Here is a 16,165-nt window from a genome sequence, read left to right on the forward strand (position 1 = left end):
CGTCTAGTAGTGAGAGATTTCCACACCCTTATAAGAAATGCTTCATTTCCCTCTCCAGCCGACGTGGAATCTCACAATTCACCTTCCTTGGGGGCCCAACGTCCTCTCTGACACACCACCCGGTGTCTAGCTCTAATATCATTTGTAACAACCCAAGCTCACCCTAATAGATATTGTCCGTTTTGGTCCGTTACTTATTGTCATTAGCCTCACAGTTTTAAAACACGTTTACTGTAAAGAAGTTTCCACACTCTTATAAGGAATGCTTTCTTCCCCTCTCAAACCGACTTGAGATCTCACAATCTAAGTGAGCCCAACGTCCTCGTCATCACACTGTCCGGTGTCTGGCTTTGGTACCTTTGTAACAGTCCAAGCCCACAATTAGTAGATGGGTTGACGGGTATTATATTTTATACCATTCTCGAGACAATCCGGATCAGTACTTGGGATTTGCTTCTATCTCATCTCTGTAACCATTTTTGTTTTCCTTTTGGGTAATGGTATATATGGTTCATGAAAAGAAGAAAAAAGGGGAATACTCAAAAAGGAAAAGACAGCTCTGAGAGGCATCTGGTTATGATGTTTATAAAATGAAAAGCACATATTCAGCAGCATCCATTCCAGCTATTTCCACTGCTAACTTTTCAAAATTCAAACATATCTCTGTTTTTTTATGGGTTTGAAAGAAAACCAGACCAACTTCAACAATACTTCCTTCAACTTCTGTTTCAAGTTTTAAATATCTCAAAAAAAAAAAAAAAAAAGTGTCATTTCTTTTCCTAACTTTGAATCTGATCTTCTGTGCCATTCAGGAATCAAAACATCTCTGTCTGTCTCTCTGTCTCTCTGTTCTTGTTCCAATTACATTTTGTTTATTGACTTTTTGTCTTTCTTCATATATTCCCTCCTGATATGCATTTTTCTTTTGGTAAAAAGAAACAAACAAACAAAACTAATCACAGTACTACGACAGTACCCCCAGAATTTGAACAGTTGTCTTTTTTTTGTTAAGAACATGTTCTGTGGTCTTCAACCAACAACCTTAACAGATAGGCCTTTCAATGAAGTTAAACCCATTTGGATGGGCCATTTTGATGATATGATGCCACTTATTCACAAGCTATATGGAAACAACATCTTCACATTGGATAAAATTGTATGGTAGCTGTTTTGTTGGAAGTGGTCGTCTTATCCACTTACCACTTTGAGTACATGCTCTCGTAGCCTTTGCTTTCGATTTCATCCAAAAAAGTTTAGCATGCCAATAAAATTGTCGTTCTTACTTTTATATTCCTAATATTTTCTTACCGGGCGTATGTGGGACTTTGATCAACAGATAAATTTGATAGATAATAATGTTTGGTAGCTGTGTAAGCTTCAATAGATACACAAATCAAAGACAACATAGGTATTCAACAGGGCATAGCAAATTCTTGAAAGAGAAGAGCTATATATGTATATATATATATATAAATAAGGGCTGGGAGAAGAAATAAGTATAGCAGGGTGGGAAGAATTATATGATAATATGATGGAAAACAATCAGTTACCCTTGAGCTTCTTCGCAATGCCAGCAAAGTACTTTCCCTGGTGGAAAGCTTGCTGCAGTTCCAGATCAGAAGGCTGTCTGGAGCCATCACCGGCTAAAGTTCCAGCACCGTAGGGACTCCCGCCCTTGACGTTCTCCATCTCGAACATTCCAGCTCCGAACGAATATCCAATTGGAACAAACAGCATTCCATGATGAACCAGCTGAGTAATGGCTGTTAAGCTGCAATAACACAGAATTTTAAGATCAAATTTTCAGTTTAAGAAGAATTTAGAAAGGGGAGAAGGTTTTTAAAAAGAGGCTCACGGAGTAGTCTCCTGTCCACCTCCTTGAGAAGCAGTGCTATAGAAAATGCCTGCAGGCTTGCCTGAAAGTGATTGTGCTCTCCATAAACCTCCAGTTGCATCCATGAATGCTTTGAATTGAGCACACATCATCCCGAATCTTGTAGGGAATCCGAAGAGTAAACCATCAGCTTCAGCGAGTTCGTTTGGCGTAATGATGGGTGCTTCACCCTTTGCTGGTGCTTGCATCTTGTCGAGAACCTCGTTTGGTAACGTTTCAGGCACCTGTTTAAATATCATATATACTTATTCAGGGGATTCACTACCAAAACCAGCTCCCCAAATCATATGAAGTCTTCAACATATATCTTCTATATCACTATGCACATGTATACTTCAAGCCCATAATACAGTATCGTATGCAGAATTGTCAATGATTAATATGGATCACAAAGAGCCATTGTCTTGGCTGTTTGTACTTAATTTGAACGATGCATGTAACCGTCCGAGCCTACCGCTAGCAAATATTGTTCTCTTTGGGCTTTCCCTTCCAAGCTTCTCCTCAAATTTTAAAACGAGTCTAGTAGGGAGAGATTTCCACACCCTTATAAAGAATGCTTAGTTCCCTCTCCAACCGATGTGGGATTTCATAATCCACCTCCCTTCGAGGTCCAGCGTCTTCACTAGCACTCGTTCCTCTCTCCAAGCGATGAGGGATCTCACAATCCATGTTAACTAAAAATGAAGAATGCAAAACTGTGAAGAAAGGAGAGTCATAGTTCCTTTGCACCTGCCATAATTTGGCTTCCACTCCCTCCACAGAAGCAGCTCCTTTCTGAATTTCCTCTGCCAGCCTCAAGACATGTCCGTACGTAGAATAGTAACTGTACAACATACTCAACAAGTTTTAAATAACCACCAAAGTTTTTCTCATACATATGACTCGTCAACCGACCATATTACAAACAGCTACGGTTGGTCATGATTTCTCGTAGCTGTCCTCATTGGAATCGACATGTTTCGGATAAGTGATGTGAAAAGAAAGAAAAGAAACTTGTACGACAAACCGAGTTCTCGACAACAATGGAATACAGTACAAAAACCAAAAGGAAAATCTCCAGGAAGTTGCAGCTCTTTCCTAGAAGAGTAACGTAGAAATATGACAGCTAAAAGAACTGATTAGAATGGAGACAAGACAATTTACCTTATCATTGAGAGCAAAACAACAGCATATACAGTGACATTACACAAGCTAAGCAGTGGAAGTTTCCATAGATTTGGATCAAAAAATAAGTCCTAAAGCTGGGACCACAAAAGTTCATACATGATCTCAACAGGTTAGGTTAGGTTTCTTAGTCCTTTAGTTTTCATGGTAATTAAAAACCACTTTGACTGTGTGCTCATGGCACAAAATCTTGAGGGTGGCCTTCAAAAATTGCTGAGGTGCTTGATGGAAACATTGAAACCTCTCCCTAATAGACGCGTTTTAAAATCATGAGGCTGACGGCGATACTTAATGAGCTGAAGTAGACAATATCTACTAGCGGTGAGCTTGGGCCGTTACACAATCATAAACACCAACCAGGGTAACATTGCAAACAGACAGCTAGAGAAAGAGAATTTCTCCTATAAAAGAAGCTCATAACATCAAAAAGATTCACAGCTTTTACACTCGCCTAAAAGAGGTTGATTGACTTTTAATCAGAAAAATCAAACCCACAAAAAGAAATCAGGATATACTACAACAGAACAGAGCCTTACAGGCTCCAAGTTTCCAGGATGTGTATTGATCATTAAAAACAGAGACTTTGACGAGTGGGGTTATTGACCCATCGTTCATAACAACAACCTTTATCGCTTCGATTTGGAGAGAAAACTACAAAGGAAAAATGGTTTAACAATCGCCATATTACAGTTCATTACCAAAAAGAGGATTATAATCAAAGGAAAAAATGGTTTTGTTGTGTACAAAAGAATGTTTTATGAGGAAGAATAAGGAAGGGATTGAGAGAGGCTTACACAATGTAAATTTTGGTGGCCATTGATGGATGTTCTCCGCGTCTGTCTGTCTGTCTGTCTATCTTTCTTCTTCTACTACTTCTCCAAACTATTTTGAGTGGGTGAGCAAATTATTTGACAGTAGAGTCATTGAGGGGACCCCAATTTATAGTGCTCTACAAGCTGTGTTCTACAATTTTTTTTAATAGCATGATTAATGGGGTCTAACCCCAATTTGGTGGGGTTTTGTTAGTAATAATGTTGAATTATGGGACGGTTGATGTCCACTCCACTCCACTCCTCCTGCCATCATTGTTTTCATTGATTAAACTTCATCTCTCCCTTCTTCATCAGGTGAAATATTCAATCTGAATTAACCAAAATTCATCAATTCAATGAATGAAAACACTTTCTAAGAGAGTGACAAAACAACTACCTTTCCTCATATTCTGTTCCCACAGTAATAGATTTCTTTGTGTCCAGATTCCCTGACCTGAAATTCAAGACAACTTGGGAAAAGAAAAAAGCAGAAGAATGAGTAAAATAAGATTGAGATTTGGGTTTGGTTAAGTTGATAAGCTTTATAACAAAGGGTTTAGGTAAGTGATCAAAAGGGGTCCCACACATCAATTAGTTGATGAAATTAAGTCTAATGGAAAGTGTTTTAGATTGTAATGCAGAAGGTGAAGAGGAATGGATAGCCTTTGTCTTGAAGCGTGCGTCTCATGAGTCTTTGCTAATCCACACCCTTCATTTTCATCCCATTTACGCTTTGATAATAACATCATTACAAAGTACCAATACCCTCTCCTTTTTTCTTGTTTCATCTCTTTTAGGCTTTCTTGCCTCCAGAATTCGGGCCACTAATTGCCTCTAAACAAGCTTGACATTATTCTGTCTTAATTTGGTGTGAATCAGTGTACTGTGGAGCTCTATTTCCATTCATTTATTTTTGTGAATCACGGGGAAGATGGAACAAGAAAAAAAAGGAAAGAAAAAGATGGGTTTGTGGAGGGCCTACCAATGTGGAATGGAGCATTGCTTGCCAACAGGGGAAGACCACACCACTTCTCAATCTTTCTATCCACCTTTTTGCAGCGCTGAGAATGGATGAAGTGATGAAGAAGCTGAATGAATTCTGAATCCGTTTCTGCTACTGTTCTTGGAATGAACAAACCAGAAGGGCATTGCTTTGATCAGAATAGATCATTTGTGGGCCCTTCATTCTTATCTTTTTCTTGTTTCCTTCAAAGGAAAAGGGCCAAAATTATTGCCCTTCAATTTCTGTCTGTTGGGCCAAATAATGATCCATGTTGAATTCTCTTTGGAAGTCCAAATGGAATAGACAAATCCCGGAAACCACTCTGTGCCTCTAGCTGTGAGAGAGAATTTCTATAGATCTCCACTTTTCTAACCTTTTTGACCAATAATTTACCCATTTGACTCGAATCTCAACCAATAAACTATCAAACTATAAAATAAGTGGATACAGTTCTTTTTTGTTATACTAAATTGATAGAATTCATTCCTAACAAAAACTTCAAGAATTTAATAGAGTGAAATATAGTAAGAAATTATGGAAGGTTTGAAGCACTTCCCGACTCTTCGGTGTTTTCGTTGGCACACTGCCTGGTGTCCACTCCTTCGGGACCCGACATCCACGCTGGCACACCACCCCGTGTTCACTTCCCTTCGGGGTCCAGCGTCCTCGCTGGCACATCATCCGGTGTCCACCCCCTTCGAGACCCAACGTCCTTGTTGGCATACTACCCGGTGTCTGGCTTTGATATCATTTGTAACGACTCAAGCCTACAAATACTGCCCTATTTTGACTTTTCGGGCTTTCCCTCAAGGTTTTAAAATGTGTCTGCTAAGGAGAGGTTTCCACATCCTTATAAATAATGTTTTGTTCCCTTCTCCAACCGATGTGGAATTTCACAATCTATTTCCTTCGAGTCCAACGTTCGCACTAACATTCGTTCCTCTTGGATGGGAAGGTTTTAACTTTTTGTGCAATAAGTAGAGGATGGGATTGGATGAAGAATGAAGATTATAAATTTGGAAGAGAAGAACAAAGTTGGAGGGCTCCATGTTTGCACCCTATGTGGTGTATGAAAATGACAAACAACATAACTTCATCCACAGACCTCCCATGGCCACGCCAACCAAAACCCAATATCAAGTTCCAACCACAAACCTCCACGCATAGCCCTACCACGCAATAACTTCGCTGCACCAAAGTATCCATCCAGTCCACCAAAATCTGCATATATTTTGAAATCACACTAATGATCGTAAAGCTTAGAACAACAGGCAACAGAGCAGTCCGTACACTTGGTATGGCTCCGGTGGCATCCCATTTGATATCAATGCAACTAATTACAAGTACACTAGTGATCTACCAAATCCATATATAAGAAAGCAGCAGCATTACACATGACACCACCGCCACAAAACAATACACTTTTGTTATCAGCACGTAAAGTTTCCTTGTTGAGTCCAAAGGAAGAGAGTTTCATAAACTGAGGCCAATTACAATACTGATCATTTCTGGGTAAAAACCAACCTTGGAAAACCTCCGGTACTTGATTGATTCTGTCGTTCTTTAATTCAATTTACATTATATATATATATATATATGAAATATTAAAATAAATAAAAGAAAAGGCATGATCTTACCAGATTCTAATATATTTTTTCTGTACAGAAACTATTGAACCAAAAAGAGGGGAACAGTGGAAACCCCTAATCGAGAAGAATTGGAGTCGTCTTGGTAAGAAGAACGAGGCATCGACATTACGACACAGCAAAATCCCTTGGTTTACACACCACCACCCACATGAGTCATAAGATATATCATTCTCCAAGACCCAAGCCAACCCACCAGTTGTATGACTGCAGAAGAATCCGATTGGATTCCTTCTCCTCATGTGTTGTTTCCGCGCAGTATATGAATCAAATTTGCAGCATTTGCTCTGATCTTTTCATTATTGTCATCAATCAATGTCATACAGATTCCCAAAACGCCTTCTCTTCTGGCCTCCACGCACTGTCGCTCGCAGTGGCAGCACAGGGAACTCAGAGTTAGAAGAGCATATTGAACCCCTCTTGGGGCTCCATTTCTCAAAACACAACCCAAAATCTCCACACATCCCTTGAACCGTTGCATCTCTTCGCGACCTTCCCTGCACTTGGCCAAAAGCCCCAGAACCTCCACTGCTCTATCCAGCCCAGAATTGGCAATTTTGAGCAAAATGGGAACAACCCCACATTCCACAGCCCGCAGACGGTTCCTGGGGAATGAACAAATGGCGTAAAGCGCAGTTGCAGCTTCCTTCTGCTCTCTGTAGCTGCCGTTCCGTAAGAGACAAACCAGAGAGCGAACCGCATGAGGATATGCCCCAATTGTAGCCTTGTTAACCTCCACAACCGCCAAGCTCGTCAGCATCGTGGCCGCAACGGCTCTGCAATCGGGGGACCTCGCTTGAAGAGCAGCCACGGTGTGGCCAATAGCCCCTTCTGCAACCAAACCCACTTTGTTATCATCGTCCAAACTAAGATTCAGCAACAGCGACAGACCCTTCTCTTGAAGCCTCGGATCGTCAGAACCTACGCATTTAAGAACAGCCGAGACAGCCCCGGACTCGGTCAATCTTCGACGCATAGCGGAATCGCGCTTCGAAACCCTCGCGAGTTGATTGAGACAATCGAGCTTGGAATCGAGGGAGGAAGAAGGAGATATGAGAATCGAGATTAGGGTTTGGGGCGAGGGATGAGGGAGAAATGGCTTGGACAGGGAAACAGGGTTGAAATTTAAAATTAAGCTTCTGAGAGCATGGTTAGGGATTAGGTTAGGGTTTTGAGGAAGGGGCAATTGGGTGATTGGGCAAGTCCGGTGACCGGCATCGAGCCACCGTTGGATTGAGGAACGATCAAAGGTGTGGCCGGAGGAGAGTATTACAGGGTCGGACATTATCTCCAGAGAAATAGGGCACTTGAAATCATCTGGATATGGAGCCGCCATTAACGCCAACCTTTTTGCCCCGAGAGATTTTAACAGTCAAGGTCTGATGATGTTTTGGACGCTGCAAAAGCTCCAACACGATAGACTTCCATTACAGAGAAAGAGGAAGAAAGAGAGAGCCCTCCCTGCTCGATCTTTGTCTGATGGAAGCAAGAAATCACAGACACTTGAATTTACCCAAAAGCCCACTCACTAATCCTCTTTTATATAATATATATATATATATATATATATATATATATATATATATATATATATATATATATATATATATATATATATAACCATAATTTACATTATCCGATTTTAAAAAATATCATTACGAATAATATTATAAAACTGTGAAGCGAACGGTAATACATAACGAAACAGACAAACTATGTTTGCTAGTTGTGAACTTAGGCTGTTACAAATGATATCAAAGCCAGACATCGGGTGGTGTGCCAGTGAAGTCGTTGACCTCCAAGAGATAAGGGAGGTGGATTGTGAGATCCCTCGTCGATTGGGGAGAGATGAAAAAACGTCTCCTTAACATATAAATTTTAAAATCATGAGGTTGACGTCGATACATAACGAACTAAAGCGGATAATTCTGCTAACTCATAAGCTGTTTAGTAGCAAATATCAACCAAAATCAATCATTCATATGAACAAATTCCCTAAACAAACTATACTCAGCTTCACAAACTATCTATCTATGCTTTCAACACCACAAAAATGGCATATTAACATGAAGATGGGAGAATGAAAACCAAAACAATATGCTATCTACCATCCAGCATTGTTACCGTTACATCGTTCGACGATACAATGTCGTGCCCTTCTGTAAACAAGTCTGTATCGATCGAGGCTCTCGTGGAAGTATAGGTGGGCTGTCTTGGCTGTGGCAGTGATAAAGATTCACTCTCCAGCATTAGCACCAAGGATTGCAGTGTTGGTCTATAAGCAGGAGAGTCTTGTACACACAACATTGCTACATGTATGCATTTCAATACTTCATTCTCGGGCGATGTGTCGCGAATTGATAGGTCGAGAAGTTCGATCGCTCTTCCTTCGTTCCAAAGTTTCCAAGCCTGAAAAAAGTTTTCATATTCAGTCTATGACCAACTACACTTTAACTTGCAGATTCAAGTTTCGAACAAATGGTAAAGTGAGAAACGAACTTACATAGCTAATGAGCGTTAAGTATTCAGTTGATCGAAAGCTAGTGTTCCTCCGACCACAGATTAATTCCAACAATAATACACCAAAACTATACACATCCGATTTCACCGAAAATAAACCTTCCATTGCATACTCTGGAGCCATGTAACCGCTGCATTAAGACAATGATAAAGAACGTTAGATTATTTGGATTACTTAAGGGTACTGCATTAGTAAGGTATGAATACTGACTATGTCCCAACAACTCGAATGGTATTTGTGGCCTCGTTTTGGTTTCCACCGAATATTCTAGCCATGCCAAAGTCCGATATCTTTGGATTCATGTCTTCGTCTAACAAAATGTTGCTAGCTTTCAAATCTCTATGAATAATAAGAAGTCTCGAATCTCTATGAAGGTATAGTAGCCCTCGGGCGATTCCCTCTACGATCGACAACCGTTTTTTCCAATCGAGTAGCGCCTGCTTGTTCGGATCTGCACCATTACAACCAAGGGTTAAACAAAAGAATTCAATCCAAAATCCTAAACATCCAGTTTCTTAATAGAAAGGCCTAAGTAGATACCAAAAAGAAACCAATCCAAGCTTTTGTTTGGCATATATTCATAGAGCAGCATCTTGTCCTCTCCTTGAATGCAGTAGCCCAACAGCCTGACGAGGTTTCGATGCTGCAACTTTCCTATCAGTATAATCTCATTCTTGAACTCTTCTAGACCTTGTCCAGACCGGACTGAGAGCCTCTTCACAGCAATTTCTTGTCCACATGGAAGCTTTCCCTGGCAAAAGAACAGAGAAAGAATGCTTAATATCAGCACAAACTGAGCTCATTTGCTTTGCTTTGCAGCACAAACGCTTGGAAGACTTGGTTACCTTGTATACAGGGCCGAAACCTCCCTGCCCAAGCTTGTTTTCCTCAGAAAAGTTATCAGTAGCCACAGCTACACAGTTGAAATTGAACATGGGCAAATCTGGTCCATTCAATTGTTCGCCTTCTATGCCTAATTCGTATGGCCCTGAAACCTGTACTGAAAACTCTCCACTCTTACTTAGATCAAACATTGGTACTTCAGCTTTGTTCTGAGGTTTACTTGAAGCAGCAGCGGGTGAACCTGTAAATGCAAGCATTGTAAGGCCCTGAATGGCTATAATTCTCTAAGCCAGGAGACAACCAGAAGAACCAAAATGGCATCTAACCTTCCATTTTGCCTCTGAATTTCCATATCAGCAATGCTAATATGGCTATGGCAGCTGCTGCTCCTAAACATATCGATACGATCACACCGGTCGATAATTTTCCCTTGCTATCTCCGGTTACTAAGAGTACAAAATGTCTAATGTTAAACATTACCAAACAACATTAAAAACATCAAAACATAGCACATTTCATCAGATTTCTTTCAGCTGTCATAGACTTGAATGTGGATTTACTTTTTCTTGTTAATGATATTAAGGGAAGGGATTGAAAGTTTTGAAAGCTTACTCAAATCTGAATGAGCCAGACGAATGTTTAAAGTATTCCCAACGCCATCAAATTTCTGAATATCAATTAAAGGTTCATCCCAAGTTACGCACCCAATTCCAGGAGCATCCGAATATGCAACACACGATGAACTGTTCAAACATCTATCTCTACATGAATCCACCACAAATACTCCACTTATGAAATCGGGCAATTTCACAAATGGTACGGCTACAAATCCATCTTCTTCACTGTCTTCAATAGTTCCATTTTGACTACTGTTCATTCTCTGCTGAAGTAATGGAGTCATTCTCTGACACCCATCCGACCAAATCTCTCTGTTCCATCTATCTATGTTTTTTGGTGTAAACCCTTGAGGGCAGCTACACTTAACACGACTCGTTTCAGAACATACCCCAAAATCCCCACAAAAGTTATAGAAATCGCAATCGTGAGAAGGAAGTAAACGAATCGTTTCCCATTTGCGATTTACTTCATCCCATCGTTGCTGTGCTTCTTTTCCATCCCACCGGATTTGAAATTTCAGCTTATCGGAATCATTCAGTGCATGAAAAGTTACGCTAATGTTGTTTTCACTGTCGGGAAGAACCTTGAAGCCGTATAACGTCGTAGAACGCATAGTTGGAATCCCAGAAAAAATCTGCCTATCCCAGTGGCCGCTTCTCCACCATCGTTTATCTCCATTCCAAATGATAATCTGGACGGCTCCACGAGGATCCACACCCAGACAAAAGTTTCCGACAGCCGGATTTGTCTCTGATTTCCACGACATAAACATTCGTTTCTCGCCCATATCTGCGTTCACTTTCACCTCCATATTCGGAAGAAACGTATCTGTGGGGTTTATGAAGCTGCTCCAATGAACTTTCGACGAGTCATCTCCGCTCGAGAGAATCAATTCTCCACTGTTATGAAGAGTTAAATTCCTGGGATCAGAAGCATTCGCTGTGATATTACTTGTCCAAACAGAGACGTTGTTACTGTCCAGAACAACCAAGTTCCCGTCGTCTCCGATTTTCAAAACCCCATCTCTATTAAAAAGTGGCGTCTGTCTATTCGCAACCCAAATAACAGACAGTTCCTCGATCTTGTGATACCATATTCCGACATACCGTGATGAAGAATTAGTGGGGCTGAAGAATCCCAGTTCGTAGGACTCATTCAAGGATATGAGGGTTTCATTAGTACTATCTCTAAGCTCTCTACCCCTCGCAATTGAATCTGCAGCATCGCAAAACAGAGGAGAAGAACAGAGGAAGGCTGAAATGACTAAAAATTGACAAAACCCAACAACGCTTCTGCAATTAACACCCATACCAAGATTTCTCTCAACAGAAACACTGCCGGATCGGAAGAGAAGAAGAACAAGAAGAAATAAACAAGTTTAATACGTAAAATTCAGAGAAGAAACTTCAACGGCGGCGTATTGGTAATATTCTCCAACGAGAGAAAATGATTTGATATGAACAACCACCGCCTTTTAGGTGGGGGGATTAGATATTCGCTCCTAGCACAAACGGGAGACGTTTCAATGAAATGGTTGGCGCAAGCCCACTAAACGTTGCAGGCAGAAGTACCTCTCTTTCTAGGACACAAAAGTGTTATAAATGATATATCATATATCAAAGTTGCGAGTTAATACCCTAACTGGTGCACCAGGCTAATACCCTAACTCAAAAGTGGTGCCAACGAAGTTAATACCCTAACCACAAAGTTGGTGCACTAGGCTAATACCTTGGGCCAAAGTGGTGCCCCTGATAATGTGACAATGAAGCTAATACCCTAACCATAAAGTGGTGCGCCCCCAGGTAATGTGACAATAAAGCTAATACCCTAACCATAAAGTGGTGCACCAGACTAATACCTTGACCCAAAGTGGTGCACCAAGTAATGTGGCAATAAAGCTAATACCGTAGTCACAAAGTGGTGCACCACTCTAATACTCTGACCTGAAGATGTTAGCCCCTAAATGAATCCTAAGATTTTAAGCCTGTTATTGTTTCGAATCCTTGAGAAGAATTTAAACTAAAATAATGGCCAAATTAAGTTTAATTTTAAATCAGCCTTAATAAACTCCAAAATCAATACCCACGTGGAAAAATTGGTTAAGAATATATTATTTTTTTTAATTTTTTTTTTTAAAAAAGGTAAGACTGGAATGAAGAACGGGGGAAGGAGGCGCCAACTCTGACCGCCCTAGTTGGACCGTTGTGGGTGGCGTGGAATTTATTTAGCAACAGTGGGACCCACAGACCCCATTTTAATTGGTAGTTTACTATTTTAATGTCTTCATTCCTCGGTCACCATTATCAACAACTTTATTTGAATTTAATACATTTTATTAATCCCACTTTTCCATGTATTAAAACAAACAACTCCAATTTTAATAAATAATAATAAATAAATAAATAAATAAATAAAAACTATATGCTTTAATGGTACACCTGTTGTCAATAATTGTATAATTAATTAAATAAAAATTCCAACATAACACTACAAAATAATCAATCGTGTTTAATTAATGTTTAGGTCAAGCCCTTTAAATACTGCTCTTGTCGTTTCCTCAATCGAGCAAATAAATAATTATAAATAAGGACTTGAAAAAGCTCAATTAAAGGGTCCGACCTCCTACAATTAATCCACAAATTTTTAATTAATTAATTAATTAATTAATTAATACACCATAAACAGACACAAAAATGGCCGGTTCATTGTTTGGTTTACATTTTTACACGACACAAATTGGAAATAGGACTTATTATATGTTGAATCTTATTATATGTTGCGATATAATTTAAATTTATTTTTGTAATCCCGTGCTCAAATTTTGACATTGAAAGACCTTAAATATAAAAATCATGAAAATAATGTATGTCGTTGAAAATGCATGTATATATATATATATATAATGAAATATTATTAGAGTTTATGAATCATGAGGATGAATATTATAATCTTTTTTACTTGAGGAAGAAATTTGGAAATATCATAATTGCGAGATTTAGTCAACGCATAAATCATCTCTCTCGTTTTTATTTCTACCATTTTTGCTTTTACATTTGCGTTCACAATAGTTTTTTTGATGAATATAATATTATTTAACTATTCGTGCGGAATATAATGTTTGATGTTCGTCACGTTTTTTTCAAATAACACGGTTACAAAATATAGTTTTTAAAAAGAATATAAAAAATAAATTAAAAATTATTTAAAAAGTTTAAGTATATTTTTTCATCTAAAAATTAAAAGTCATTTTAATTATTTTTTAAAAAATTAGAAACTCAATAATTTTGAAAGAATTTAGCCATAATATAGCTTTTATTTAAATTTATTTTCTTCCAATTATATATAAATGAAAGTTAATAAAAATATTTAAATATGGACGATTCAAAATCAAAATTATTTCTTTAAAAAGAAAAAAAAATTATACCCAAAATTAAAAAATTAAAGAAAGTTTTGAATCGTATTGGAATAATAAGTAAAGTTGTGAAAATCAAATTAAAGAATAATACCTAAGAAAGAAACTTCAAATCCCTCTTAAATATCATGCAGACACGTCATGACATGTGACTTCCCAAAATGGGTGGCCAGGAATTATCTCAATTAATGGCTTAAAATATAATTTAGAAAAAATAAGTCATATTTTCATCACTTTTATAAGAATAAAACTTGTCTCCAATGGAGAAATTTCTCCTAACTTTCTTATTATAGTACGTACGCAATATAGTTTCATATATATTTATATTTAATATGTACAGTTTTAAATCTATATCTGATCTTAATTAGTGTTATTAGGATAATCGAACATGAATTATGGACCTCCGCAATAGTATGATATTGTCTATTGTAAGCTCTCATGTGTTTTCTCGAAAGGCTTCGTTACTAATGGAGATATATTCCTTAGTTATAAACTCATGATCAACACCTTAATTAGTGTACGTGAGACTCGTCTCTCGAAAATTTTCCATTTGAACAAAATATGTAACTGTCTAGATCGGCAGATATTGACATTTTTGGGCTTGAAATGGTAGTTAGGTTTCCACACCCTTATAAATCGTGGTTTGTTCTCTTCCCAACCAATGTGGGACATCACAATCCACCCCCAAGATTTTCATGGTGATTTGTTCTCCTCCCCAACCAATATGGCAATGTCCACCCCCTCCAGGGCCCAGCGTCCTCGCTAGCATTCTTTCCTTCATCCAATCGATATGGGACCGCCCCCAAATTCACCCCCTTTGGGGCCAGCGTCTTTACTGGCACACTGCCTCATGTCTACCCCCTTCGGGGAACAGCGAAAAAGGCTGGCACATTGTCCGATGTCTGGCTCTGATACCATTTGTAATGACCCAGATCCACAAATAAAAGCTCGCACATTGTCCGATGTCTGGCTCTGATACCATTTGTAACAGCCCAGATCCACAAATAGTAGATATTATCCTCTTCGGGCTTTCCCTTCGAGCTTTTCCTCAAGGCTTTAAAACGCGTATGCTAGGGGAAGGTTTCCACACTCTTATAAATTATGATTTGTTATTCTCTCAAACCAATATGGGATATCACTTATAAAGTCTCTCCTCCGGCCTATGGAACTTTCGAATAAATCACACTATTTATTTGAAATTTCTTTGTTGGAAATTTAAAATTTGTATATTTTTTTAATTATAAACTCTTTATAGGATTGGAATGCTCATCTCTCAACCATACTCGAGCTGTATTCCGAGAATTCAACCTTTAACAAATAAACTTGCAAACCAGGGGAAAGGAAATGAAAAACCCAGAATTCTTCGCCCACAGAATCGGATTCATTGATTGTGGCCACAAATTGTCTCCAACACCCACTTGCCACTAAAATGATCACAATAGGTAGCGTACAATAGCCAAAAAAATCCCCGTCTCCTTCTCCCCCTTTTCCATGATCTTTCTTTGTGCCAAATACAGGGAAAGAACGAACCCAAAACCCAACTTGATGCCCATACATACCCTTTGCATAATATTCCCTTTAGCTCAAGGATTTCTCTTCAATGGGCCACCCTTCATTAATGGCCGCTCCCTTCCAACTCTCTGTTCAAACCCCTTTTGAGTTTCCTCTGTTATATAAATGACTCAAGTAAGTGTCGTAAGCGAGTGAAAAATGAAGAAATTGTGCGAGCTGTGCGACTGTGTGGCGACTGTGATATGCGAATCGGACCAGGCGAGGTTGTGTTGGGGGTGCGATTCCAAGGTCCATGGCGCCAATTTTCTGGTGGGGAAACACTTGAGGGTTTTGCTCTGCCATGATTGTCAAGCCCCCACGCCTTGGAATGGCTCTGGACCAAGGCTTGTGGCCACGGTTGCGTTTTGTCAGAACTGTGTCGAGAAAAACAGGCGAAACGGGAAGACGGCGCAGCGGAGAGAGAGAAGGAGAGTGGGTGAGGAGGAAGGACGTGGGAGCTCTAATGGCGGCTATGGCGGTGGCAGTGACAGTGATGATGAGAAGGAAAATCAAGTGGTTCCTTGGTTATCACTCTCCTCTCGCTCTTAGTCACTATAATCCCCATTATTAATTAATTAATTAATTAATCCAATTACTTTTTACCACCTCTTTTTATGAATAAAATTACCTATCCTCCAATAATTTCGCTTATTCATGGTTAATCATTTCCGTTTTTCACGGTAAAAATTTGGCTAAAATAA

At 39.1% G+C, this 16,165-nt stretch overlaps 2 protein-coding genes and 1 pseudogene across 2 annotated transcripts; all 3 read right to left on the reverse strand.

Moving 5' to 3' along the window:
• Window positions 1-1,324: 1,324 nt before the first annotated feature.
• Window positions 1,325-5,010, reverse strand: LOC111804054 (NAD(P)H dehydrogenase (quinone) FQR1). Its single transcript, XM_023688727.2, has 6 exons — window positions 4,853-5,010; window positions 4,268-4,324; window positions 3,853-4,199; window positions 2,624-2,717; window positions 1,856-2,118; window positions 1,325-1,771 (listed from the first exon to the last, which is right to left on the reverse strand). Exons 3-6 carry the CDS (start codon window positions 3,873-3,875, stop codon window positions 1,543-1,545), a joined length of 609 nt encoding a protein of 202 aa, XP_023544495.2. The 5' UTR covers window positions 3,876-4,199; window positions 4,268-4,324; window positions 4,853-5,010; the 3' UTR covers window positions 1,325-1,542.
• A 1,477-nt stretch (window positions 5,011-6,487) lies between these two features.
• Window positions 6,488-8,052, reverse strand: LOC111804049 (U-box domain-containing protein 8 pseudogene; annotated as a pseudogene).
• A 421-nt stretch (window positions 8,053-8,473) lies between these two features.
• LOC111804040 (G-type lectin S-receptor-like serine/threonine-protein kinase B120) lies at window positions 8,474-12,079 on the reverse strand. Its single transcript, XM_023688706.2, has 7 exons — window positions 10,496-12,079; window positions 10,210-10,329; window positions 9,886-10,124; window positions 9,581-9,791; window positions 9,251-9,491; window positions 9,023-9,170; window positions 8,474-8,928 (listed from the first exon to the last, which is right to left on the reverse strand). Exons 1-7 carry the CDS (start codon window positions 11,808-11,810, stop codon window positions 8,620-8,622), a joined length of 2,583 nt encoding a protein of 860 aa, XP_023544474.2. The 5' UTR covers window positions 11,811-12,079; the 3' UTR covers window positions 8,474-8,619.
• Window positions 12,080-16,165: the final 4,086 nt, after the last annotated feature.

Source organism: Cucurbita pepo, chromosome 10, assembly GCF_057944985.1.
Source record: "Cucurbita pepo subsp. pepo isolate OVF chromosome 10, ASM5794498v1, whole genome shotgun sequence".
NCBI lineage: Eukaryota > Viridiplantae > Streptophyta > Magnoliopsida > Cucurbitales > Cucurbitaceae > Cucurbita > Cucurbita pepo.